Genomic DNA, 27,153 nt, shown 5'->3' on the forward strand with positions numbered 1-27,153 from the left:
AGCCCTCCTGGTCCCAAGGTGAACACCCTCTGATGTGAGCAGTGACAGGAGGTATTAGCACCTTGCCCTGCTTCCTCTCGCTGCCTACTTAAAAGGTGTCACAATTAAAATTATCTGAGCGTGCTAGCGTAGAGCGATTTCGTGTGATTTAGTAAGTCGGGAAGAGCTCTGCAGTGATCCTTGCCAGGGAGCTGCTGACTTACAGCTTCCTTCAGACCGGGGGATCGCTCATTGTTTTGCAGAGCTCTCAGATTGTGAAGATTAAAATGGGCCATCAGTGCTGGCTATTAAGATAAATTACACGCAGAAAGATTAAACTTATATTTTCTTTCTAAATATTTATAAACATTCGAGGAGAGCTGTGTACCTCTTCACAGAAACAGCAGTCGCATGTACTTCAGCCCTTGGTTTTCAGAGTGTCAGACAAACATTATCTTGAAAGCGGGCACAAATGAATATTCAGAATGTGAAGAGACCTTCATTTTATTGAAGATGAGTAGTAATTGAGCCAAGTGGCGCATATTGACAGCATCTCACTGGCATATATCTTTTCAGAGACAAATATACTTTACAGAGAAAGTGTCCCCACACGTCAGTGTCTTTTAAAATGTGTTATATTTAGTGAAATAATGGGTCAAGAAAAAAATCGTTGCCATAAATGATGGTAGGTACTTTTTACTGAAATACTGGTAGTTTTACATTCTTGACATGAGTAATTGGATGTGTCATATGTGAAGCTACCTAGAAATAAAATAGGGGTCATAAAATGTAAAGACATGATAGGACGCATTTATAACAGCATAAAACAAACTGGCATTTTAATGTCTTAAGCCAGCCCCTTTGCTATGCTTGTCCATTGATCTTGGCTAGAAAAGTTCTGTGCCTCATTTAAACATGTTTTGGAGATAAAGCCGTATAATGGTGAAGCGATGGGATTTGTTTTTGTTAAAAGTATCTCCTTGTAACTGCTGCAATCCTATCACTATAACACGATCAGAAGCTGGTCTTGTGTGACCTTACAAAACTTCCCCAGAAGCGCTGCGTCCGCGTTTGTAGCAAGTGCCTTTCCAGTGTAATTTACCTTGACATTTTGCTTGATAGGGATTGCAGGTCACATAGTAGGGTGTTATTCAATAGGCATGAAAAAGGGTTTGGTTTAGTGCTCATTCAGTGGATTCAAGAGAGTGGTTGTTGGAAAGAAAGGTACAGCTTGAGAGCGTTTGTGCATTTAACACCCTCCTTGGAAGCATGTCAGAAGCTGGATGGTAGAGGCCCTGATGTGATAGTACATGCTTGAATCTCATTAATTTCAGTCAGCTGTATGGTTGCTTTTAATTGCCATGCCTGAAATGTGGTTTAATATGGCACAGCAATAAAATAAGTAACTCTGTCTAGTCAGTTGAACAGCATCACCCCCCATTTTCCAATGAGAGATCAACACAGAAACCACAGCCTTTAAAAAAAAATCAAGGAGGCAGTGTGTGTGCTGTTTCCATAGGATTGCAGGTGAGCATGTGTGTTTCTTTTTTAAAAACCCATTTAAATAGCAAAAGAATTGGCCACGTGTAATCTCACTCGTCGCTCTGATTCGCTGTGTGCCTTTGGAAAGGAGTATTAAGCTGATGTGGAGCACTGTAGGTTCTCCAGCGCTTCGCACACGGATAGCCTTAGCAATAAATATGTACCAGGCAGCCATAAAATGCTCCCATCAGGGAGTACCAGCTGCTTCTTACCGAGTTTTAACTCTGTCAGGACGGATGTGCAAGTACACAGCGTAAGAAATCTCCCCACTGCCTGTGTTTGCTTTTCAGTTGTTGTACAGACGATGAAATCCCGACCCAGAGCATTATTTGGCTGCTATTGCACGTTAGCGTAGGGATGGCAGCCTGTTAGTACTCGGTGAAGTCTTATCTAAGTGGAAACATCTCATATCTTGTTTTCAGTGCGGTTTTACTGAAAGCCCTTTTGAATTTGAATGTACCATTCTGGATCATGATTCTCAAAAGCAAAGTCTCTTAAAGAATCGAGCAAGTAAATTTTTTTCCATCACTGTTGAGCTGGTGGTATCGAGAAGGGTGTGATTAATTTAAGTGCCAACGTTCATGGTATAGGTATATGCCTATAACAACCTGTCTGCGTTTGTCTGAACCTGCAAGGAAAAACTGGAGAGGGTGGAATAAAGGCACTGATTTACTGAAGGACATCATTACCTTACTGGTTGTAAGGGAAGGAAAATGGACTTTGTTCAGAAAAAGAGAACACTGAGGATAATGAGTCATGAGTCAAGAAGATGCGTTAACTGGTGGTTTACATTGAAAAATTAGTAATAACGCAGGCAATGGATGAGGGTTGGAGTCAGTATCTGAGAACAGTTCAGAACACGACGTGCAAAATCCTGAACTACAGAGCTGTATTTGTACCAGGACATCATTTTTTAAGGACCTGTCTCTAGGTATAAGCACCAAGAGAACTACAGATGCCTAACCTACTACTCACAGATGATACTCTCTCTTCCCAACTGAAATTTTCAGACAGTGAAGCTTATATCTATGAGGCAGCGTGTTCATAAATAGAAAAAAGGTAATGAAAAATAAATAAATAGAAAAAGGGTAAATATTCATTAGGTAATGAATATTGCTATAGATTTATTCTAATGTAGATAAACTTGAGCCATCGGATAGAAATATGAGTTCCCATGAGAAGCAGGGTGATGATCTACCCTTTATATCAGTTTTTTTTTTCTTTTTTTTTTGTGGAAAAAGAACATCTAAATAAAATGTTCCCCTTTCCGGCTAAAAGATAGCTTGTATACAAGACAGTCTTGCTGAAATTATATCTCAGCTGGAAGGGAAGATGAGTTTATTTTATACAGCAGTTGGAGATTCTTAGAAATATCAGTCAGTCAGCTGCTGGAGTGGTAAATTAAATCGCGAGAGGCAGAGCTCGCTCATCAGCACACGGGGCGCTGGAAGCGGCACGGGGAGAGACACAACTGCAGGGCCGAGTGTTTGTGTTCTTGATGGAAAAGTGCAAATCATTTCCTTCCCTTCTTGCTCCTGTCATGGTCTGTCGCTTGAGTCCATTTTCACCTTGCTAAGGGATTCGGGATGGGCCTTCCTGCTTTGGCACCTAATTATTGGCTCACAAGCCTTGTCTTGCAGCCGGCCTGCCTGGGATGGCCCCTATCCGATGGCAGTGGCTCGGGAACAAAATTCCCTTATTTTCCTTTACTTTCCTTCCATTCTTTCATCCTCAAGCAGGTGAAGGTGTGGTTCTCCCCCCTGCCTTTGAAAAGGACACATACACATCCTGGTGTTACCAGCAAATAGTGGGACGCTGTCATGCTCTGGTAGGTCAAGTCATCCTACCAAAACTGCCAAGTGCCACAAAAATGCACAGCAGGATCGTCAGAAAATGGTTGGCAACTCAAAAAGTCCTTACAGTGTAATAGGCAGGCAGAAAATTGTGGGTCACTTTTGAAAAATGGCATACCTACCCACAAATAAACCGACGTGATCTGAGATGGAAAAAACGCACTCTGTAGTGTGAAACTTTGCCATGAAACTGTGAAACAAAAAGTTATTGTATTGAAGTTAGCTTTAGTGTCGTGGATCAAGTGATCATGAATCTCAGATATAGTGTGCACTGAGCTCTAACAGCTGTGATACTTTATCAATAATTTAAAATGAGTCCTTGTGATAAAATAACACATGTAGTCTATATAATGGATAATACTGAATAGTATAATGTATTATCTATAATAGAAAAACATAGATTGTGTAAAATGATACATGTAGAATCTAATATTCCTTTCAAATACATTTCCTGGATAATATTTCTACTGAGAAGCAACTTATCTCCCTCCTGCTATCTCTTCTGTGGGGACAGGCATGGTGTTCAGCTCAGCACAGCATGTACATTTCGGTCTGTGAGAAGGAAAGGCAGTAAAATAGGGCTGAGAACTCACTTGGTTAGCTCAGCGATCTGGGAGAGTGCCAATCAAAACCCTTTAGCTCTACTGGCCTGTATCTGATCCGCAGTGCTGTTGATACAAAACCTGCAAGAGCTCCGAGAGTCTTCTGGCAACGAACAGGCAGGAGGGAAAAAAAAATCACATCTTTAATTCCCTCTGCTGACAGCTTCCTTAATAAATATTGTAAGAAATTCTCGGTTAAGAGCCACCCAGTAATCTAATTTGCAAGCCCCAATGATATATTCAGCAGCCAGCTCAGGGGAGGTGCATTTCTACTGACAGCATCACATGAGCAGGGAATAAAATTTGGAGCTGTCACTGAAAGCTGTAGTAATTTATGATGGGTTGTTGGTTTTTATTTTTTATGACTATTTTTTGTCAGCCCTACAAAGAGGATAGAACTGCTACTGGCTTTACCTTGAATAGATTTTTCCGTAGTATGCACTCCTACTTGTACGTTTTCACAGGTTATAACAATACAAACACCGCAAACTGATGATGTTTTATCTCTAGCTGAGGAAATCATAGGCTGAACCTCATATCAGCATGGGTGACTGTTGTACACAGCCATGCTGGGTGGGGAATGCCAGCTGATTTCAGTCCTCTTCCCATGCTGACATGCTCATGTAAAAGTTATGCCTTTGCCCTTCTGTCCAGTCTAAATAATCCCAGATTTGGTTGTTACCTTCTGCCTTGTCCCAGCGCATCATCCGTGGGCTCTTCTTCTCCTGCACTCCTGTTTAAGGATCATCCCTCTCTGCTGTACACACAAACAAGACAAAACAGAAGCCAAAAAGCTTTTTAAGATCATCACCATATAGCCACCTTTAGCCTGTTTTGAAAGAAGTGATTCTCTATTGTCTGCAATGGGAAAAGCTTCCAGTCTTGTGTTCCAGCCATATCAGGTTTATACACTGATCTGAGAATGACCCGTAGTGTTGTCTCAAGTTAATTCATTAAAAGGTAGGAAAACAAAAAACAAAAAAGCAAAGCAAAAACCTCTGGGATATTCCTTCATGGCTGATCTGCTGGGAGAAGGCAGGATGGTAAACAGGAAAGATGTGTAAAACTTGCTACTAATTAACTTGTTTCTTGCCTTGTTATCCTGAATGGCAAGTGTTATATTTCTGTTATTTTCTTTTGCAGTGAGAGATGCAGATACACTCTGCGTGGCCATAAGGATTCGGTCAATAGCATCGAATTTCTTCTGTTCTCCAACATGGTTCTCACGAGCTCTGCTGACAAGACTTTATCTCTCTGGGATGCCAGAACGGTAAGCGGCCTTTTTCTTGGTCTTTCTGGAGTTCAACCCAAATGATGCCATGGTTGGTAGGAGAAAAATGAAAGCCAGTACAAAATTAAAACAGAAGGTAAGAGTGATGTAGCAATACATTAACTCAGTAACACAGCTATTATCTACTGACAAAAATACCACCATTTAGCATTTCCTTGACATCAGAAACGCCGGAGTCCTCACAGCACAACAAATGGACATGCACCTAGATGGCTGAACACACTTTGGCTTCGGTAGTGGCAGGCTCAGCAGCGGTCTGAAGTGCTGTGCACTGTGCTCTCAGTTCAGTAGCTAGGACAGCCAAGGGTCAGTTTTGTCCGGCTTCTTTTGTAAGCGCTGGCATGTGCTTTAACTTATATACGAAGGAAACAGAGAAAGATAGCATAAATATAAGATGCAATAACGTGGAAGTCTGAAATATTTATTCTTCATTTAGGAGGAATTCTCCCCTGAACTCTCTCCCGATTTCTCATGAAATATGTATGGTTTTCTCTAGAATATATCACTCTAGGCAGTTTCAGAAACTCTCTGTCTTCCCTTATTCTTCTCTACCTTCATTCTTTGGTATAGGTATAAATGGATTTAGTACCTTGCAAAGAGTAATTGTCCCTGGTGCTTTGCAGACCAATATGTAAATCCTGTTCAGGTAGAATACAAGTACAAGGCAAAAGGATTTTTTTTCTCTCTTTCATCAGAAAATTCAATAATTATTGCTGCTGTTGTGGTATTTCTCATAGATCAACCCTTGAAATTCTCCAGTTTCCTCTTGAGTAGGTAGTGCGGTCACTTTGTGTTTCCCAAACAGTGTAGAAGTACGAGATTCCAGCCCAGAGTAGAGAAAGCTGAATTCATGGGAAGGATTTGAGAGGAAAGAGGCAAAGAGCTAATGCTGTGTATTAATAGACATTGTCATCAGAGCTATACAAATACCGGATGAGAAAAACTGACATGAAAATGACAGTGGAGTATTTGAGATGCTCATTAGGCAATTTCTATTTATGGATCATAGGAACAGACAGAGTAGAAGGTCATTTAATAATGATCTTGGGCATAAAGCACAACAAGTTAAAATGAAACCAGTCAAGACTCATTATTATTAAATGCATTGGTTTGTAAGAATATTTGATATCCAAATATGAATAATTCAAAAAGAGAATACATATTGAAATACAAACAGAAGTGAAAAACTCAGTGGAAAAACAGATTTCTGCTTTGCTTTGTTTTCAATAAATCCTGCATGGAACTTTATTGTGTGAATATTTCAGTAATTTTGTGCTCATAGCAAATTAACAACACTATAAAAGAGTTTCTGTTTGATAAACTTAAGGCAAAAGCCTGCTCGATTTTTCTTCATCAGCACTGTTTTTCAGCATTGGGTAATATTGCTAAGCTAGAAAAGACCTTTTATGAAAACAAAACATTGCATATGGCATTTTGTTGTGTGTTTATTCTGCCCAATTGTGTCCCCATCCAAGGGGAAATGTTGCAGATTTCAGATACGTGCCCACACTGAAGCATCACTGTAAGTGGTGAAATCACTGTGAACATGCTATCACCCTCTAAATGCTGAATGATGGTAAATGTTCCCTCCAGAAAGATGATGAATGATTTTCTCCTGTTAATTTGGAACAGAATATTTTCTCACCTCTGTGAGATCAATTAGCATTAAGGAGTACATTTAAGGTAATTTTAATGAAATGTGAAAATTATACTCCGGTTTGTTTTCTCATAAATTAGATTCGTATTATTAATCACATCTTGCTCTTCTATCATTAACTTCAGTCAGGTCTTTATTATTAAAGATAATGGATGCAGAGAACTGTAAGTCAGAGCCGTGTAAGTTGAATGGACAATGAGCTCTGGATTTGGGGTAGAATGGAACATATATCTTTGTAATTACTAAGCTGAGGCTATAATGCAGCCTTCAGACTTTGGAAATATGTGACTTTTTTTTTTCTTTCTTTTTTTTTTTTTTTCCCCCAGATAACATAGGGTGAGCTCTAGTGGTTAAAATGCATTTACAGCCCAATGACTGTAATTTTAAAACAAAGTTACATGTTGCCTATAGGGAAATGACAATGCAGAAGGGCGGTATTTAGATGTTTATGGTTCTTTCCATCCATCCTGGGAGGAAAAACAGAGTTGGTGTTGGATTTGGGTAGGAACCATCCTCATGCTGTGCCAGACTCCCAGTGGATCAGATGTGTGAGGCTGAGACTGATGGCGCTTGTGCCAAGATAAGCTGTGGATTTCATGTCTCTTTATGCCAGTTTCATAGAAAGACAAGCATATTTTGGCCTTTTACCAGAATATTTTCTTGCTGACACATCACAGTGAACATCTCGACTCATGAATTGCAAAGTGCATCTGGTGATGAGCATGAGAGGTGCAAATGAACACGAGACCCCCAGAGCACAGGTTCACCTGCTGGGGTTAATTCTTCGTGTGATAAGCGGTCTGCCACTCATCTGCATCTCCCCCGGTCTGATGAGTCACTTCTTGGGGCTGCGCAGATTTGCCAGGATAACATTTGAGCCAAGCTGAATCTTTGCTCTTTCCCAGGCAGATAAAATGCCAAATATTTATACGCTTAAATAATTAAATAGAGGAGGGGGGAAAAAAAGTGCTTTTTCATTCCACGTGTTTGAAACTTATTGATTTAGTAACTATCTCATCTGCTTTCTGCTTTTTGAAATGTCAGGTTCTACAAGCGGATATTTCGTTTTTTTAAGAATTTGTGCACTGACTGTTGTTCAGAAGTCAGCACTCGGTAGCAATGCCCTAAGGACTGTGTCCCACCAGGATTTGGGAAAACTTGCAGTGTGTACTTAACTATTTTATCTTCTTCTATGTGATGGTGTGAAATAAGAAGCGTGAGATAGTGTTTGGCAGTCGTTGTCTGTTTTGGTCTTTACTGATGCTCAATTGCTTGTAGTTTAATATTTTAATTGTCCAGGCTATATTTCTGACTTTATGATTTCCTTTGTGATGCAGCCTGGTAATTTAAGACAAGCCTTGTTTTTCTGCCTTCCTTCTGCAGAAGACTGCTGGCACACAACACAAACGAAATGATCCCATTCCCACCCCACTATCAAACTAATCTCCCTGAGATCCAAACAGGAAGGCATCAAGCATGTCAGCTTTTTACTGTCTGGGTCAAAGACGACTTAAATAGGGGGAAGACAGCTCAGCAGTGGCCAAGTGTAAGTTCTAGCTCTGTGCATAAAGTTTTATCCTCAACAGTAATTTGTGGGCTGAACAGCACTATCAAAAGTTAAAAGCTCTGAGGTGGTGTGTTCTTTGATGAATAATGCAGGCACCGATCTCTGAGGAGGAAGGGAAGAACAGGATGAGATTGTGCAAAGTCCTGCCTTAAGAGTGGCAAGTAATTCTTAGTAATGTTACTCACTCTCGTGGAGCTAGAACCCTCCTCATAGGCAAGAGTGAAATTTCAGCCTGCCCTGAGCAAAGAGGGGAGCAGGAATTCAGGCAGAGCCTCCTTATGGTCTGGTGCAGGGGTCTCGAGTTGGATTTAAAAAAATAAATAAATAAAAATCGTTTCTTACAGCCATTTTAAAGGTTATTTCCTAATAAATTGAGGCTTCTGTCCTCATGATGCCTGCTTGTCATTTTCTGCTAATGGCTATTGAGCATGTTAGCCAGGGTTTGGTGGAGTAAAAGCTTCCATGCAGTTAGGTCTCTGCGATACATCGGGGGAACCCAAGTGAAGGCTACATCTGGCAGAAGGGACACTGCTCCCCCCAGCTGTCCAGCATCTCTTTACCAGGGTTCCTCTGCTCTTCCACAGTGTGGCTGGAGGTGGGGATGGAAGGATGATGGCTGGCACTGCCTGCTCTCGGCTTTTTGTCATCTGCCCCACGGACTTTTAGATCCTGACATGAGCTGTCTGGGAGTTTGAAGAAGTAGCTTAAATCCCCAGTAGTTGGGGTGGTGGTATTTGTGGTTTTACAGTCTCGCCAAAGGCATCAAGAGGTGAGGCACGCAGATCATTTAAGGACAGTGGCTGCTTAATAGGGCTTTTCACACCGTCTCCTACCTGAGAATAGATACACCAGCTTTTGAGCTCTCTGCTAAGGCTGCCAGCTGTGGTGCAGCATTAAAAAGATGAGAGCTAGCTGCTCACGTGTTTCTTATGGATGCAGAATAATCACAAGGATGCTGATCTTAAGCTCAGGTGTTGCAATCTTTCCCCTCGCGATGCAGCCCATCTGCCCCCTGCGTGATGCCTGGGGCACGGCACTGCCCTGCTGGTGCAGCCGGATCGCGTCTCATTGCCAGTTCCCCGTTGGACTCTTCCTTAGATAACCTTTATTAGTTCTCCTCATGAAATATAGGCTGTCTTTTAGACCACTGATTTGCCAGTATTTATTTTGTCAGTCTTTAGTCAGCTCTGAATTGGTAGTTCCCTAAAACAACCTGTTCTGTCTTTCTTTTTCCCAGTGAAATACAAGCTATCTTTTAGACTGGTTGTTTTTCAACATAGATTTTGTCTTTTTTTTTTTTTCTTTTGTAGGGGTGCTGCCTATCAGTGGGGGGACCTTAATGCCTGTGTTCATTGGACATTCGCTGGCCAAATTCAGGAAAAGTTTCCAAGTGTTTTAAGGGTCAGGCACGGAGCAGTCAGGGGAGTTATTTGGAAATCCAGTCTGGTAGTCTTTACATTTTTTGGCCTAGTGCAGTTGATTTATCCCTGAGTAAACACCTTGGACACAAAATTATCAGTCAGAATATCCTCAGGGTATTGGATTTGTCAGTTTTATTTTAGCCTTTTTGAACTCCAGAGGAATGAATTCAAGAGCTGAGTGCATATACGGGATGGGTCATGTAAAAAACTGTTGACAGGCTGTATGTGGTTCAAGTCAATCCTCTTCAAAAGTGGGTCAAAGTTGAAGTTGTCACTGTGGAAGATGAAGAGTTCTTCCATGAGAACCTCAGATCTCTTGGTGTAGTTGAATTATTTTGCTTTGAATAAGGGACGTGCAGGGATAGGCCCAGTTCCTGGCACGCAGTGTAACAAATTGTGTGTTCCTGATATTGTTGTATGAGTTTGTAAATAATGGGTTCATATTTTAAAACTCCCTGTCTTAATATGAACAGGAGTTTATGAGTCACAGTAAAATATGAAATGAAGAACAAATAGGTATGAATATGCATTATGTTTTCTCCAAGAAGTAATACCACAGAGGAGAAAAGTAAAACTGGAGAGGATTGTAGGATAGAGTTTGGGATGCCTGCATAGAGACTTAGTGCTTGTTCTTTCAAAACCAAAAATATGGCTGAGGAAAAGTGTCTTGATTTCTTTCTCATCTTGAAAAATAATTGGAAAGAAACATGGTATGGTCATTGTCATTTTTAAAAATGCCGCATTCTGACTTTCCTCCAAAACAACTTCTGTGGAAAAAGGCAAATGAAAAGATTTCAGATAACGAGCATGTAACTCTGCATTTTGGGCAGGAAGTTATTCTGCTTTTTTTTTTTTTTTCTTCTTGTGGTTTTTGTTGTTGTTGTTTCTGTTTTTTGTTCATTTTCTTCCTCAGAGGCAGGAAAAGTGATTACCCTTCAAAATTTACTTGGCTGTTGTCCCAAAAATAACCCTCAGACTGAACGGGGACTCTGCCTGTCTGTCTTGGCCTTCCATTACTGACTTGTCCCTCCTTTTTCTTGCCCAAATCAAACCATCGAATCCCAAGTTTTACTAAGTGTATAATCAGTTGATCTCATGGGCTTTTTTCCCTGTTAAACTAGGTTTAAATGAGGCTCTAAACATTTTAGATCAGACGAGTTACCTTGTTCTGCAAAGCTCCAGGTGAATTAGTGGCTCTTAAGAGGTTATAATTACTGTTTTATTAAGCTGTTCCTGTTCATTGACATGCCTGCTCCTGTCCGTTGGACGTTTGGGTCCTCTTGCCAGCTGGAAGGCAGCCCCATTTAACGCCTTGTCTTCCTGTGCCTTGTCTCCACGACGTAGAAAAGTGATGCTCTTGCTTCATTTCAAGGAGAAGCTTAGGAGGAGGTGAGACTGTTCTGTAAGTTAAAGGCTAATACCCAGCTTGCCTCCTAATTCACGTGAAATTTGTAAATGGCTTTATCTTGGCAGGGATGTAGTTATTTGGTTTGATGAAAGTGACACCTTTCCATTGCGATGTTTGCAGTCATTTAAGTTGCTGCCGGAGGAGTCCTCTGCAGCCTGAATGTTTTGTTCCCATACAGCCACGGGTTCCCCAGGGGCTGTGGCTGAGTTTCCTGCTGCTGGTGGAAATGCCCTTGCACCCTTCAGGCAATGGTTCTGGCAGTGCAGCCCGTTCTGGTTTTAACTCGCTGTGTGTCTTAGAGGGAGTTGTGGCTCCCTGCTCCTGTCGTCCCTTTTCCCAAAGGGAAGGGTCCTCGGACCCTTCTCCAACAGGTGCCAGTGGTACCCGCCTGTGAAGTCCTCCTTGCTGCCGAGCTCACAGACTCGTAGCACCCCAACAGGTCAGTGCAGCTGCCCGGCCCCTCCACAGGCTTTTGTGCCTCCCACCAGAGCTGCTGGTGGGCTGGAAGGCTCTCTGTCCTCTGAGGACGCAGGAGAATGCTCTAGCAGGGTGGCACTGGCTTTTAGCTTCTCATGCCTTCCCAGACAGTGGGTTGCTGCTTGCCTAGGTGTTCTGGAGCAATGCAGCCGCCTGAAACACGCGGTTCTCAGCTGCATCACAGCTCCCTGGGATGCTTCACTCGTGTGCTGTAAACCTGCACGGACAAGCAGCAAGGAGACAGCGGGGCGGAGGGGGCTGCTTGCCCGCTGCTGGTTGAATCAGATCTCATCAGCTGTAAAATTAGAGTGGGTCAATTTTCAGTCGCCGCTGGTTATCTTAGAATATTAGTAGTAATTAGAGAGCTATAAATAGATAAATTTAAAATTTGTTAAGTTGTAGCCAGGGGAGAAGTCTGGCTATAGATTTCAGTAAACACTTAACTAGTGGCGTGCAGTACAGGAGCAGGTTCTGCTGGAGTGCGCGGCACGATGGCCTTTGGTGTGTCCCTGACTATTTAGAAATGAAGTGAGAGGAGCAGGCTGCATTCCTGTCTGGGCAGCAAATAGATTGACCTGGATCTGAACTTCTTACTAACCACCTGTGTACATCTCTAATGTGTGCCCATGATATATTGCAGTAAGTATGAATTTAATTTTTATGTCGCCAATGTCACTTTGAAACAAAAGGAGAGTAAAGTTCTTTCAGAGGCTTTGGGAAAGACCTGGCTGCAGAATAACATTTGCATTGACTTCTTGGTCCTAAAACTCTAATTAAATTATTGATTATGAAGCTGGCTGCTTTCTTAATAGTTCCTAATGTAACAATTAAAGCAAAGTAAATAATTAAAAATGAAAAGATCAGTCTGCAAGTACAATCTTCAAAAGGTCATTTTCAACTTAATCGCCTTTTGGAATGAGGCAAGAGTAAAACAAATGAGTCATTAGTAAAAAAGCAATTTGGTGTGTGTATGTGTGTAATAATGTTCTTAGCAGATTACCACTGGCCACACCATACCTAAATTAATTAAAAATAATAGCTAAATTCACTTCGAAGGTATTATATTAACAACCCTGTTCCCAGATTGGGCTCTGTTGTGCTCCTGCTCTGGGCAGCTCGTAACCAAGGCAGACGCCAGCAGCTTCAGCCCAAGAGAGCACAACATTTCAATGCAACCATTCTGGTGTTATTTAACATCACAAGCAATGTTTTGTGCTACGCAGACAGTTCGTTAGCAACTTTTTTGTAAGCAGGAGAGGGAAGGAGAAATGTGCTGAGGTTAGTGAGGTGGCCCCTGGGTGTTTCTAGACGTGAAATGTAGCAGGGAAGGGAGCACAAAGGTGTTTGCCAGAAAATGTTCAAAGCACCAGTTTGCACTGTCGCCTTTGACAGGGCAGAAGTGAGAGGTTGACGCTGGAGGATTTAAGAACTGGTAAAGTTTAGAATTTATGAGTGAAAAGAAGTTGGTAGTAAGCAAGGCAGGCAGCCAGGCATAGTTTGCCTGCCCCTGAAGGAAGAGCTACTCCATTTCGTACTGGTGGTGTTCTGTACCCAGGGCTTTTCACGCAGCACTCATGATGTTACACGAAGTAAAATGTCCTTTTGCATATCTCTGAGATGTAGCTATCGTGTCCTGACAAGCCAGGGAAGGAAATGGATTTGAGATGAATGCTCTATTACAAATGCTGCACCCTCTGCCACAGATGTTTTGATGTAAAACGCCTAGCTGACTTATCATGGCAAAAGCAGCTAATTGCTGTGGTAGTTCATAGCCACGAAGGCAGCCTGTTCAGGAGCTTGTTGTACATGCAGGTGAGTGTCACCGTCCTGATTGCCCATGGAAGCTACTTGGAAACTTTAGCCAAACTTTAAAGCATGGATGCCGAAGTTTGCAAAGCAACTGAGTGCCATATTCAGCACCTCCTGTGCCTGTACAGCGTGTGTGTGGCTGTGCACAGGGAGATGCGTTAAACCACGGGAGCCAGAATTCAGATAAGCAAGTACAGCAAAGAAATAAACGTGTTGGGTGTCTAGGAGCTGTCTAATATTGTGAGCTTTATAGACATTTGGGGAACTGACCTCCCATGTTACTGTGCACAGCAACACACTTCCTCTACACACTTCCTCTAGACAGCAATTGTTCTGCTCGCTTCACTTAGGTTCTGCTTCAACATGTTTGCTCAGAATCCTGCTCTTGACAAGGCAGTAGGGGGAAAAATTACCATGCCATTCAGATTGTATGAGAAATTGATACATCTGTTAGTCTTTTAAGTTAAAGGCATTGCATCTTAAATGGTCTTTTCTTTCTGCAATTAACTGTGGAGTTTTCTTTCTGCACATAGTAACTGAGGAGAGCAGGTTACAGACGCAATTTCTTTATGAAAGGTCCTCTCAGGGGATCAGTGTTTCTGCCTGCACACCTATAGTGCTCTGCCATGTTCTGGTGAAGAAGTGGTATGGGTAGTTTGTGAACCTTCCCTTTATCTGGATTCCCCAAGGGCTGTTTTTATGTGCTACGGAGTACAGAGCTGCTGGTCTCTCACATTGAAGTACGGTGTCAGGACTTACTCATCTGCACTAAATATGCTATAATGGGGTTTTGCTTTTCACATTCGAAGATTACGTTAAATTAGTACTACAAGCATGAGCTGCTTTATATCATAACTATAATCCACCGTCCCATCCCAGACACAACTGTGTGAACTTAAGTTTAAGGAGGCTGATGACCTGGTGACTGTGGCTACACATTCTCAAAAAAATCTGTTAACAAAAAAAAAAAAAAAGCAAACATGAAAAAAAACAACCAAACCTTAGAAATCACTTTGCCTTCTACTAACAATAATACTGTGAAGTAAGTAATATATTTTCAATAAACAGCTTTCCACTTTGGTAAATAGTGAATCAAAATGTTGGTGTTTACCCAGCCTGCAGTCCATCTGTTGCTTTGTATAGATCGCTCCTTTCTAACCACTCCTGCCTGTGTGCAGATTTACTCCAATCTGGTTCTGCACAACCTCAGTGGGTGGCTTCTTTAGACTCCCTGTTCACACCCCACTGCTAGAACAGAAAAAGAGAGACTGGCTGGGAAAAGCTCGAACTGTAAACAGGCAAGCCTTTGGGATGACTTCAGCTGTGTGTTTTTTATTGAAAAACTGGAACCTCAGAGCTTGCAACATATTGGCTAAAAAGAGATTTTCTTGCTGTTTCAAATCAAAATGAAGTAGTCCATTTTAGACCAAGAATAGTCTTGAAAAGTGGCTGAGAGGGTCCTGGTTTTTGGAGAAAAAGTTGTAGGCTGTCAAAAAATGCTTTGAGTAGGATGTCCCATGCAGCGTTGATGGATAGTGAAAGTTTGCAATGGTAATTCATACTTCAAACATTTTCCCTGGTAGAAATTTTGTAGTATATATATTGAATGTACAGAGAACTGGCACACAAGCAGAGGTTTACAACAGCATTATGCTCTGATGCCCTCAGGGCAACAGCACGGAGCAGGGTTGTTCACATTTTATGGTCCAAGCCTAGCATGCAACTCTTTGGTTATAATTGAATTTCAGCTTCCATATTTATAAGTGCAATAAACAGCCAAGGACATTTTGTATTAAAAGGTGTCATGGTTTGTCAAATATGGAACTGATACAGAATTGTGGAGATGCTTCTTTTTTTCCTCATGTGATCAGGAATTTGTTTATGCATAGTATCTTTATCACCTCACTTCTTCCGTCTCCCCTTTCTCTTTTTTGTTCAACTAGACTGTGATTTGAAAAGCCATATTAAAAGGTAAGGGTCTTGCCATCTCATAGTGTGCTGCCCTAATAATGTAAAGGTGATTTGGCTGAAGTCCTAAAGTGAGCGATTGGAGTGGAGGAGTGACGACACAGCACCGTTGTACAGTTCCACTGCAGACTGCTCCATTAGACTGCCCTGATGGGACTTTGTGCTGCCGGTGGAAGTAGGACTGCGTGTTCTCTCGTTGTCTTGCAGTTGAGGTGATGTGATGGTGTAGTTGCCAAAGTGCCAGAACTAGCAGCAACCTGCTGACTGGAGGGCTACCTCTGTACCCTGAGAACCCCAAGCATCCCTACTTTGCAGCAATGAGTAAGTCGGTGCTAATTACATGCTGTCGTTTATGTGAGGCAGCTAAGAGAGATCTCTGTGTCACCAAGTCAGGCTGGGCTTTCCCACCAACAGGATGATATTACAGTCAGTGCTGTGAGTTTCGGCCTTGTTCTCCTTAACAGCCAGCTTCCCTTGCAGCACAGCGTTTGCCCAGGCTCTCTTATGTGGAGGCAGGCCTGGTGGCGTCACGTGGAATTGCCTCTGTATGTTTTTTCCTCCTGTGCTTAATGGTGTTGTCCTTGTTTTCTCAGAACAATTAGGCAGACCTCAAGGATGCACATTTATCAAAGCAGTCAGCACACCATTCCTCATCCCCGCTGTAAATCCCCAGTCGCGCACACTCTCCCACGCCAAATCCAATTGCAAGAGCACTAATCCCAGCACAAACATTGCGTTGGGATGCTTTGTGTCCCGCTTTCCTGGCAGCCTGCGCTCCGTCAGCTCCCATTCAGGAGCGCGGTCTCAGAGCCCATCTTAATTGTGATTCAGGTGATTTCAGAGCCAGGGCAGAAAAACAAGCTTCGGCAGCAGCATTGTTGTCTCTCAAGTTGAGATTTCTGGCACTAGTTCGCTGCAGCACTATTGAAATTAATTGTTTCAGGACCGAAAGTGTCCTGGCACAAGGACAGGAGGAATGAGGCACTGCCAAAAAGGTAACACCAGTTGCTCCCCCGAGAACTGACTGTTCCTGCACCACTCAGTGTGGCTCTCAGGACAGAAGGGATTTACTGGTAAACACTGGTTTTATAGTTTATTTAGCTTTCCATTTTCTCTAAAAATAAATATGTAATTATTGCGTTCCTGTTTTTCGTCTTCCATGGCTCAAGCCCAGCTTCCCTGTCTCCAAGTGCGTTTCAGGCCAGTGTTTTGCGAATGATAGTATTTTGCATGCCAGTCCCTTACTCAGCTGATTGTTTCTTTCCCCTCTCTCTCCTCCAAAATGCTTTATAGAGAAGCAATAATCTTTCAAAAAGAAGACATTTATCACATGCAGATTGGAAACACTGGGACAAAACAGATAGGCAAGAGGCAGAATTTAGCAATGTAGCCTTTGTACATAATCTTCCCCTGCTGGTGACTGGAATAAATATCAGTGGTCCAATTTTCCACCGTGAACAAGCCCAGCACAGGAAAGGAGATGCTCAGTGATGTATGCTGATACAGCTGTGCCCCAGCCCCACTTTTTATTTTAATCCTTGCTGTTTCCTATTTGGTTTGTGCAAAAGCAACAAGGAGTTGCTTTAGCCAGAAGCACTGGAAGAGCAGGAGTGGTCAGGGGCAGAGTGAGGCCAGTGGCACCTCAGGGACATCTCGAGACCTGCCCAGCCCTGCTGGTGCAGCAGCCCCCAGGGAGTTTTATCCTGGGGGAAAAACTGTCTAAAATATTTGAATAATTTTGGTTTAGTGATCTGTTTTTGGTGGATTTGGTTCTGTCTAAAATCTTCCCTTTCCGAATCTGAAAAATGGATTTTGCAAGGTCTGCTGTGAATTTGCTGAGCAGTCCCATTTTTGGTTCCCTTCTAATCACGTTATTAAAAATTAACCCTTTGTCAGCTCCTCTCTGAATAATGCAGAGCGTTACGTCTCAAATTCCCCTGCCGTGGAGCGCCGTGACCCATGGTGGAGACGTTGAGCTGGATCCGGCCAGGCGTGCGCGGGGCCAGGGCTGGTGCTGGCCCACGGCAGGCTGCCTTTCCCCAAGCACATCGACCCCAAGGGCCTCTTGCTTTCTGAGACCTGTATCAGGGCACGGAGCATCTCAGGAGATGGAGGGGGTTATTTCAGAAGAGTAATTGTCCTACTTTAAATAGAACAGCATTACTGTGCCTAGGAAACAGATACATTTTTTCTTCCTGAAATTCTTTTGTTATTACAATTTATTTTTTAATCCAGAAACTACTCTTTTCTGGAGCAAAGATGCACATATCTTTTTACCAAGATTTTATTTTTAATTTAGAGCCAGGTATTAACCAGTTGAGTGTGCCTTGCTATAAATGAGTTATCATCGAACACACACCTGTAAGTTAAAAAGTGTGTCTGGGAGTGTGTTGGGAGTATGAGTATGCACGTTTTTCTAGATTGATTTTGCTCCCTCTGAAACGATTAATAGTCAAGAGTAAATAGTTGTCTTTAACATTTCAAGTTTAACACGTTATTATTGGACGCTGCATGATAACTAAAACCCAAGTTAGCAGTGTCTTATAATGATCAAAACTTTTTTTCGGTGTGGATGATGACAGCCCATAACTGCCTGCTATTTGATTTAGTTGTGCCACGTTTGAAGAGTTCAGTTATGTACAACAATGAAATCAGCGAAGCAGCTAACATTACTTACCAGTCCCGCTCAACATGAGCGATTGGATTGTGTTTCCTAATTAGCGTGTAAGGAAATGGATAATAAAGCTTTTTCCTAAAAATGCGTGTTGTCAATTTCCACACCTCTACTCCAAATTTGCTCGTTTTTAACCTGCCAAAATGAAATAAATGTTTGTTGAGGGTATGGAAAAGGTAATTACTTTTCTTCTCCTTTAACTTCCTCTTAATTAACTTTTAATGTATGCTGTTACTCAGGCAGCATTCCTTAATAGTAAATGTGTCTAAAATAGGAAAAGACAGAGATTTAAATGATTTAGATAAACATCTGCTTAACATAGAGGCATGAAAATTACAGAATCAGAAAAACAGTGGCTTTCTGCCAGAAAAAAAAAATAAAATCCTTTTCTATTAATCTCCTTCCCTTGTGCATATGAGCTTAGAAGAAATGATCCAGCTTTCAGGTTGGGAATATATGGTCTAATGATAGAAGCTTTCTGAGCACCACCAAATTGCTCCATGAGCATCACCAAATTAAAAGAGATTTTGAAGGACAAGTTATTTCAGTTAAAAAAAAATCAATATTTTGATTGGTTTTGAAGGAGACCTCTTTCTTCATTTCTTTCTGAAATTAAGGGAAAAGAGTGGCAGTTTCTATCTATAGTTTCTGCCTACCTGACTATATAATGTTAATCCATAGTGTTATTAAATAATTGTTTAGATAAATTGGTTCTGTCTTTAGCAATTTAGAATAATCTTCTAAAGTAATGTTCAATAAGAGTGTATTAAAATAATTGCCTGCTATTTATTTTTCAGCAATATTCATCTGTCAGAAATGGCATAACAACAAGAAATACTTTGTCAGACCGGCTAGATTTCCGATAGTTGAATCAGTAGAGTGAATGCAATTATGGTTGTACAGAGCTTCCCAAATAATGATAGAGATTAAGGGTGTGTTACAAACCTTAACACAAACTGTCTTCTAACCTTGCTTGACAGTAACCTGGTCAAAGAGAATTTCACCATGAAATGCTGATTCACCCAAATGTTTCTGCAGAAACAACTCTATTTTGGTATTTTATATTTCTCTGACATGCTGGGCAGCATCCCAGGAGCTCTGTTCCTTGTGCCCCGGGCTGGGACAGGGTGGTAGAGCGCCAAGCTGGGAGCCCCTGGTCCTGGAAGAGAGCCACCCTACTGCGCGAGGCATGGAGCCCAAGGACATTGAGCACGTCAGTTCTGTCTAAAAAGACATTGTGATGGAAATTTGCAGCCCCACGTCTTGTACAAAGTGAGTCATACAGGCCTTTGGGGTTTTCCACTTCTTGACTTGAGCACAGCACCCTGCAACCGGAGCTATGCCAAGCCTCAATGTGCTTGGGTGGAGAGCGCATCCTGTGGTGTCTCGCTGGGCTTCCCAAGGAAGAACATGTGACGAAGGAGCGCAGCGTTGGCTTCTTAGCAAGACATGCCAAATCCCAGCCTGACTGCAGCCTCGGCCCGCTGCTTCGTGCTGTGCTGTGGCACCAAAAGCGCTGCTCGTCTTGATCCGTCTGGTGGTGGCAGGGTGGACTTGAACCGAGTCGCGCAGTCCTCCTTACAGCTGTAGCCTCATAACTCACAGGTGTTCCCTATTTGGGCTAGGATAGAAAGACAGCAGATTGAAAACTTTCTGCGTATCAATACATGGATGAAAAAATCAAATTATAGCATCTTCAGGATTTTGAAGCATTCCCCCTCAATAATTCTGATCTATTTTTCAGTTCCTAAAAGTATACTTGGATCTAAACTTGTTAACGTTTTAGAACAGAAATTTGTTTTGATTCAGTAAGTCCAAACTTCTAAAAAGGTAATTTTTGACACTTCTGATATTTATTTACCAAATGCATGTCAGTTGATTTCTTTAAAATGACCCATTTTTTTGATCAGGTGTGTGGTTTAAAAAGTCTTTATATCCTCCCCCCAGCAAATACACAGTCGATACTTACTTCTTTTATTCAGTTGACAACACTTCTGTTAGCAAGAGGACATGGAAGGAAGTGTAAATGGAGTGAAATCCAGCCTGTGTGCTGGGTGTTGGGGACTGGTCTCAGGAATGTTCCGATTTCTTCTGGCTGGCTGGCACTGCACCCAGGATCTCCCTCCCAAAACCGAGGCACTGGCGGGAAGTGTCACACACGGCAGCCGTGGCTCCAGCGCTGAGCGGTGCGGCTATACCTGCGGGGAGCTTTCTTGGGATGATGTACATGGTCATTGAAGGACTACAGCCTTCCTGTGCCAGGCTCTCTGTTACTTCTCTCCTGTCGTACCATGGGTTCTACCATACGACATCCTGCCACAAGTAAGAGGAGTCAGGATGATACATGAGATGGCTTCAAGACAATAAAAATTAGGTAGACCTTGCTCCATTCTCCATCACTGTTACTGCCCCATCCTTCGAGAGGAGGGATCTGAGTGTGGAAGACAGAGGAGACAACAGCGTGGAGTAGAGAGAGATTGTGTTTTACTTCCCTGTCAGGTAACTGTGGATGGTGTGGGTGAGCAGAGAGAAAGATGATAGCAGGACAGAATCAAGCGTAAATGAGAAATATGTGCTGAGAAAGATGGAAGTAAAAGCAATGGAGGAAACGAAAGCAGCAGTGCCAGGAGGAAGAGAGGACATAAAAGAGCTTAAGGGAAGGAAACAGCAAACAAAAACCAGGACGTATTATATATTTTTGTTATCTGTTTTCTGCTCAGAAGCTTCTACCTAATAAAAGGCTCTATAATAGTGATTGATTTGTAATCTCTAGTGTCATTGCCCTCACTTCCCCCCAAAGCCATCTGGAGGCTGTTTATAGCCAGCCCATTGAAAAGTATGAATTGCAGCAAAGAAATTCTGCCTGGCAGAAAGAGGGATTGGTAATCAATTCCCTTCCTGCCAGGCAGGGCTCCTGTGCTCCCTTCACATTCGCTGCCTGGTATCCTGTCTGCAAAAAGCCACCGGGGATGGTACCCGGGGAGGAGTGCGGTGATACCAGGGATTACAAATCAATCCTTCCCATTGTTGCTGGAGCCTGCTGTTGACAAACGACACAGTTCCTTCGTTCTATAATTTAGTTGTTTTGAAGGATGAACAAGAAAATTGGGGAGCTTTCCAAGATTCCCTGCTGTCACTGGGCCCGGGGTGCCCGGGAGGCAACGATGTTCGCATGAAGGGTGCATGAATAGGCAGGGGAGATTGCGTCTTTCAAAGCTTGTGTTTCCTATATTTTCTCTCTTCTTTGTGTGTCCAAGGAGCTGGGCAGACAGCATTTTGAGGAGAAACATGTACTGCCTGCTCAGAAGCATGAACAGAAAAGGCTGGGACCTGCTTGGGGTGAGACAGGGCAGTGCTGGAGGCGAGGTAGAGAAAATCAGCAGAAGTATCCTCAGCAATGCTGTGGGAGGAGGAGAAAACAGCCCCCAGAAACAAAACCCCAGAGGAGAACAGCTTTGGGGCAGAGTACTGGAGCACTAGCAGCCAAAGAGGCAGCATGTGGCCACATGTGAGTAGCTTTTAAGGCCAGGGCGCCAGCACAGGCATGGGGAAGCACAGCCACGCTGCACGGTAGGAGGCTGCAGGTGCTGGGGTGGGCAAACATCGCTGCCACGCATCTCCTGCACGGCCCTCTCAGGCTCCTGCTGGGGATACAAAGGGAATAAATAAAAATGTAAAAGAGGAATTACTGAAACTGTCCCTTGATAACTAAATGGTTGATCATAAATTGGAGTGTCTATGCAAATGAAGTAAATAATTAAAAACTCCAAGAACAGCACTGACTAGGTGGTTGATGGCTGGCAATTATAAAAGCTGAATTTTTAATATGCATACATCTAAGGAGCCAGTAAAAATTAGCTCCTAGACTAATGGACTTGCCTTTCTTCCAAGGCAGAATTTTAATGAGAGCATTATTTATAGCAGAGCCCAAGAACGAGCGTTTTCTTGCTCAGTCTCATTTCTTCTTTGCTGACATTTTATTCATTAACCTTTGAACTTCTTTAGAGAAGAATAATACTCTACACAGCGTAGGGCAAAGATCACCCTGACCCCCTGAAATTAGTCGTGGGTCATATATTGTTAAGAGAGTTACTTCTTCTAACAAATAATGTTTATAAAACCCCGTTGGTGATATGTCCTCGTTTCATGCTGGTTTCTGAGTCATTTATTTGCAGTTCACTTCACTGAAGAGAAAATGAGCATCATGTGGTATCTCAGAGTGCAGTGCTGCTTCTGCCACCCTGTCTTGTACAGGGGGGAGACAGACATCCGGACGAGACCTGGGAGCCTACACTGGCCATATATCCTTACCAGGCATGAGAGGTGCTCCCCACGCGGCTGCGAGGACATGGCTTAGGGTTGAGCTCTGAAAGCAGCTCAGCCCTGTCAGCACGGTGACCCTGCGGCACGGCAACGCACCTCGGACTATGGTGTCTAGTGATGAGGGAGGTAGGAAAGGAGAAGGAAGAAAAAAGGAAAATAATTTTTAAAATACTATTTGCCCTTTTAAGAAAATGGTGTCTTCTGAAAAGAAAATCTTGTAGTTGTATTTCATTATTTACTAAGGGAAATCATGAGGCTGAAAATGTTGAGCTGCAAGAAATATAAGCTAAGGGTCACGCTGACTGCTCGCTGAATCTGAGAAATGGAGTTAAACTTTGTTTTGCCCTGGGCTGCTTTTAAATGTGGTGTCAGGATTCCCCCCCAGCCTTCAGCCATGGATACTAGCAGACTTCCTTTTCTTCACGTTGCACAGGGGGCAGTAATTTCATTCTCATTGAAGAGTAAGACTTCAATAGAGGCTCGGTCTGTTCAGGGTGTGAAATGTCGTGCAAGGAGTAGCTTTTATTTATGGCAGTTCTTCTACCAGTGTTCTTGCAACTTGGGCATTCAAATGATTGAGCACCGAGAGGATCGCTCCTACAAGAAGTGGCATTTAATTTGGTAGATGCCTGAACGTTGTTATGGAACAGGATTGTTTGTGTGCATGTCTAATGCCGATAATTTTTTTCTGAATTAATTTTTAAAACTCTTTGGTTTTTGACACTAATGTCTGCTTTCTGAGATACCTCTGTGTTATCTTAGGATGTTATCATATTTGTGTCTGACTCGGGTACTCTTTCATCTTACTGAGAGTGCATGGCAGCACTCAGAGAGATAGAAAGGAGCTGGGAAATATTTTTAACTTTCCATCACAGGAGCTGCAGGCTCGGTTTGAGACACTGAGGCCAAGAAAGACTTCAGCAGGATACAAAAGTGAATGGACATCTGTATATATAATGAGACCATACAGTGTGTAACACAGAGCAAGATTAGGCTTGAAATAGTAGCTGTGGACAGCATGACCACCTGGTTGAACCTTTGTCATTCTCCTGATCTGGGAAGTGTCAGCAGGGCTAGAGAGGGCTGTTGCTTTCCCAGTGTGAGTAACTGGAGGGGAGGTGTGTGAGGCCAGAGGCTCTGAACCCTTGTTTGTGAATTATTTGCTCTGGTATTGTCTTGGCCACGTCACTTTCCTTGCTGTCATTGTGCTGTCTATACGAAGTGACTCAGCGCTGTTATCTGCCGCTTTTAGGAAACAACCGCGGGCCAAAACCAGCCACTGCAGCATTGCAGCACAGAAAATGCCCAAATAAACCAGTCTTCTGAAGTGGTCCTCCGTTCTTTCCTCCTGGTCCTAGTCCTGGTGGGATAACTTGCAGGGATAACTTGTTGCTGTAGGTGTGTGTACACTGTGCCTGAACACAGAGCATCTCCTCCTGTAAGCCTGCCAGACACGTGTTTATTTTCTGGTGTTTCTGCCCTGCTTTTGGGTTTGCAGGTATTTCCTGAAAACGTCCGTGTTTCACTTGCTACTTGAAGTGCCACTGAAATTCAGGCTTGCGTAGGGTCTGTGCATGCCCTGGCTGTTTTATCTGATGAAGGGTAAGGAGGAGAGTGTCAACATGTTCCTTTACACTTAACAGCAAGCATTAGATAACTAAGCTTTGTAGTGCTCCTGTCCGTGGATGGTTTGTTCACATTCTCGTGGCTTCCTCAGGTTCAGATACTCACCCAGAAATCGTAGCAGCTCCCAGGGTCTTTACTAACCTGCTCTGTAGGGCTTTGTCCCCTTGCCCAGCTCGACTTCTGCGTGGACTCGCTGTGGGCCTTTCCAAAAGCAGCTGAGAAGTGATTGCCTGGTGAATCTCTGTCCAGCCAGGGCTTGGTGGCCGTATTGAAAACGTGGGTTTCTGCACCAAGTCCTTTCATCCTCTAGGCAGTAGGACTCTGGGGGAAAGCCACATCGATCCTGTTTGAAAAGGGGGGGTTCCAAGTTGACTTCTGCATTTTATTTCTACTCTGATAATTTCTTTTTTATTCATTTTGTCTTAAAAGACTCATTACCTATTGAGTAGAAGCTTTTTTTTTGCCCTCAACCAACCCAGAGGTTGGCTGCTACAGGGTCCAAAGCACTGGCAATACAATGAAGTAAAACACAACAGCAAAAAAAAAACCAAAGAAGTGACCTTATACATTGTAAAACGTTTAAAAACAGAAGCATTGCATGCTCTCTCAATGTGGAAGCATTCAACAACAAATCAATACCTCCCAACGGTGAGCGCTTCTCTTGCATAGTTTTAATCTCTGCAGCTCATTGTGGAGGCAGGAGAGCAGCCATGCTGGGGAAGGGAAATCATTTTTACCTGGATGGTCTGTCAGCTGCACCCCACCCCCTTTCCCAGAACAATTTCACATGTCCTCCGAGTATTTAACTTTTTCAGGAATCAAAACGCAGACAACTTGTTTTCTCCCATGCTGCTTTGTATTCCTGGCTGGCTGCTCCTCCCATCACACTGCCGAAGGCCATCTTCTTCTCTTCTTTGCTCCACACCTGACTTTCCAGGGGCTCTGCCATGGCTTCTCGGCATAGCAGGGCTGCCGTTCCCGGGGCGGAGGAGGTAGGAAGAAAGAAGTCCCAGGCTCAGCTTCTGATTGACAGTGGGCTGTGTTAGAAACCAATCTGTTCGATCACGGCGTTGAACAAGGGCAGATTTTCATCAAAAGAAGCTCCCAGAGGGGTTCTATACTTTGAAGGGAAATGCATTAATTAAAGCACTCTAAAAAATAGTGGGTGAAGAAACGCATAACATTTCTGCTAGATTTTATGCTACGCTGAGCACTTTTTTTTTTTTTGACCTTCATCTCCAAACAGTAAATGGAAATGTGGTTTTGAAAGCCTTCGCATGTACTGGTAGCACAACTTGATTGTTTCCTGTGCCGTTCCTCTGAGAAAAAAAAAAAGCAGCAAAAATAAGATCTCGTTACCATATTTGCAGCTGAAACTGGTTAGAGCCCAGGCAGACTAACATTAACAAATGATGATAATTAGGCTTGATTTGCATATTAAAATGGTCTTAATTAAACACTGATTCTGTAAACGTTTAAAGGCTGTAATCGATCTTTTGCAGGCTCTCTTGGTTATTTATATGATCTAATAAAGGCTAGAGGCTTTGTTAATGAGACCTCTATTTCCTAACTTGTATGTGTCAATGAGATTATTTCACCGACAATTACAGAGCAGGCTGCCCTTAATAACTCACCAAAACCGAAGGCTGCAACTCTTTTGTCTGGGGCTACATACATGATGACACTCTGAGGCTGCATACATGCGAGCCTGATGTTTGCTTTTATTTTTTTATTGTTATTATTATTTTGCTGAGATAGGTGCCTCTGCTATTGGGAAAAAATCTTAGTCATAATACATTTGATCCCAGATATAGTCCTGGTGCTATGACAGGCTGAACTTCATAGGAAATATTTTTATAATTTAACATGTACTCATACATTTAGCATGTAATCGAGCACATAATTTCATGAGAGATCTGTGGAAAGGCTTCCAGCAGTTGTCTTCTCTTTGGTGTGTCTGTGGTCTTTTGCCATGCCTTGAGCTTCCTGGGGAAACAGGGCCAGGACAGATGAAGAGCTCTCTTCTCAGATGCCTTTTCTCCTCAATAACCTTGTTAGCACCAGACAAAAACATTTTGGGAAAAGTGTTCATATTGGTTTGGATATTTTTCTTTTTTTTTTCTCCCCAAAATTTATTATTTCTTATCTTCTTCTCGTACGTGAAGTCGCACTATGTATTTATTTATAGGTTATTTTGACATCTGCTTTGTCCTGGCATATTCCAAGTAAAGATTTTCTGCATTTAGCCCTCTACACATGCTTCCTTGAAGGCGACAAAATTAGTTGCGTACTCTGTCATCCTCTAAGTCCAGTCACCAGCTATTGTGCAGTACTGCTGGCTTAAAAAACACATTTATTCCTGTTTTATTTAAGTCATTAAGTTTATTGGGAAACATTAATAGGCTTAGCAATGCTAAACCAATTCAGTGTGTGATAAAACATACAAATTAAAGTAATTTTTCTGTGAAAGGATTAATGAGCTGTGTTGAGCAGGTGGGATTCTAAAAATCAGTGGTTTGCCTCATTCCTTTCCCAGTACAACTGAATACAGGTCTCCGATGGGAGCAGCGCCGTGCTGAGGGACGTGCTGGTAATCCTTAAACCAAGAGTCAGGGAGGTGCTTTTAATGCGACCGCGCTGTATGGCAGGGGTCACAAGGATGCGTGTACGTGCCTTTCTGTCTGAGCGTAAGCCTATTTGTTGGTGTAGGGCATTTCAGAGGCAATGAAACGCTGACTTTGGGACGAGTTTTTTCTAGGAAAGGTGTTGAGTGTCGTCATTCGGTGAGTGAAACCAGGAGTTTTGTCATTTGCTTCAGGGGCACCCAGAGTTGTTTCATTTTGTGATCAGTTGTCTTGATAGTGTGAGATCATGGCACACATTATATCTATATTTTAGCACGTGATGTGTGTATTTTAGCTAAACAGGAGGCTGAAAATATGGAAGGTCCATGACA

The 27,153-nt window shown here is 42.6% G+C and overlaps 1 protein-coding gene across 4 annotated transcripts in view; it reads left to right on the forward strand.

The window, feature by feature from the left end:
• Window positions 1-27,153, forward strand: part of SPAG16 (sperm associated antigen 16) — a 382,795-nt gene that overhangs the window by 234,876 nt on the left and 120,766 nt on the right. For all 4 annotated transcript variants that reach the window (XR_004777193.2, XM_035536875.2, XM_035536876.2 and 1 more), the window contains one exon: window positions 5,120-5,246. Coding sequence is in view for 3 of the 4 variants with exons in the window: in XM_035536875.2 (XP_035392768.1) it covers window positions 5,120-5,246 (127 nt within the window). In the remaining variant the exon portion in view is untranslated. The remainder of the gene's footprint in view (window positions 1-5,119; window positions 5,247-27,153) is intronic.

The sequence above is a fragment of the Cygnus atratus genome, chromosome 6 (genome assembly GCF_013377495.2).
Source record: "Cygnus atratus isolate AKBS03 ecotype Queensland, Australia chromosome 6, CAtr_DNAZoo_HiC_assembly, whole genome shotgun sequence".
In the NCBI taxonomy this organism is placed as follows: domain Eukaryota; kingdom Metazoa; phylum Chordata; class Aves; order Anseriformes; family Anatidae; genus Cygnus; species Cygnus atratus.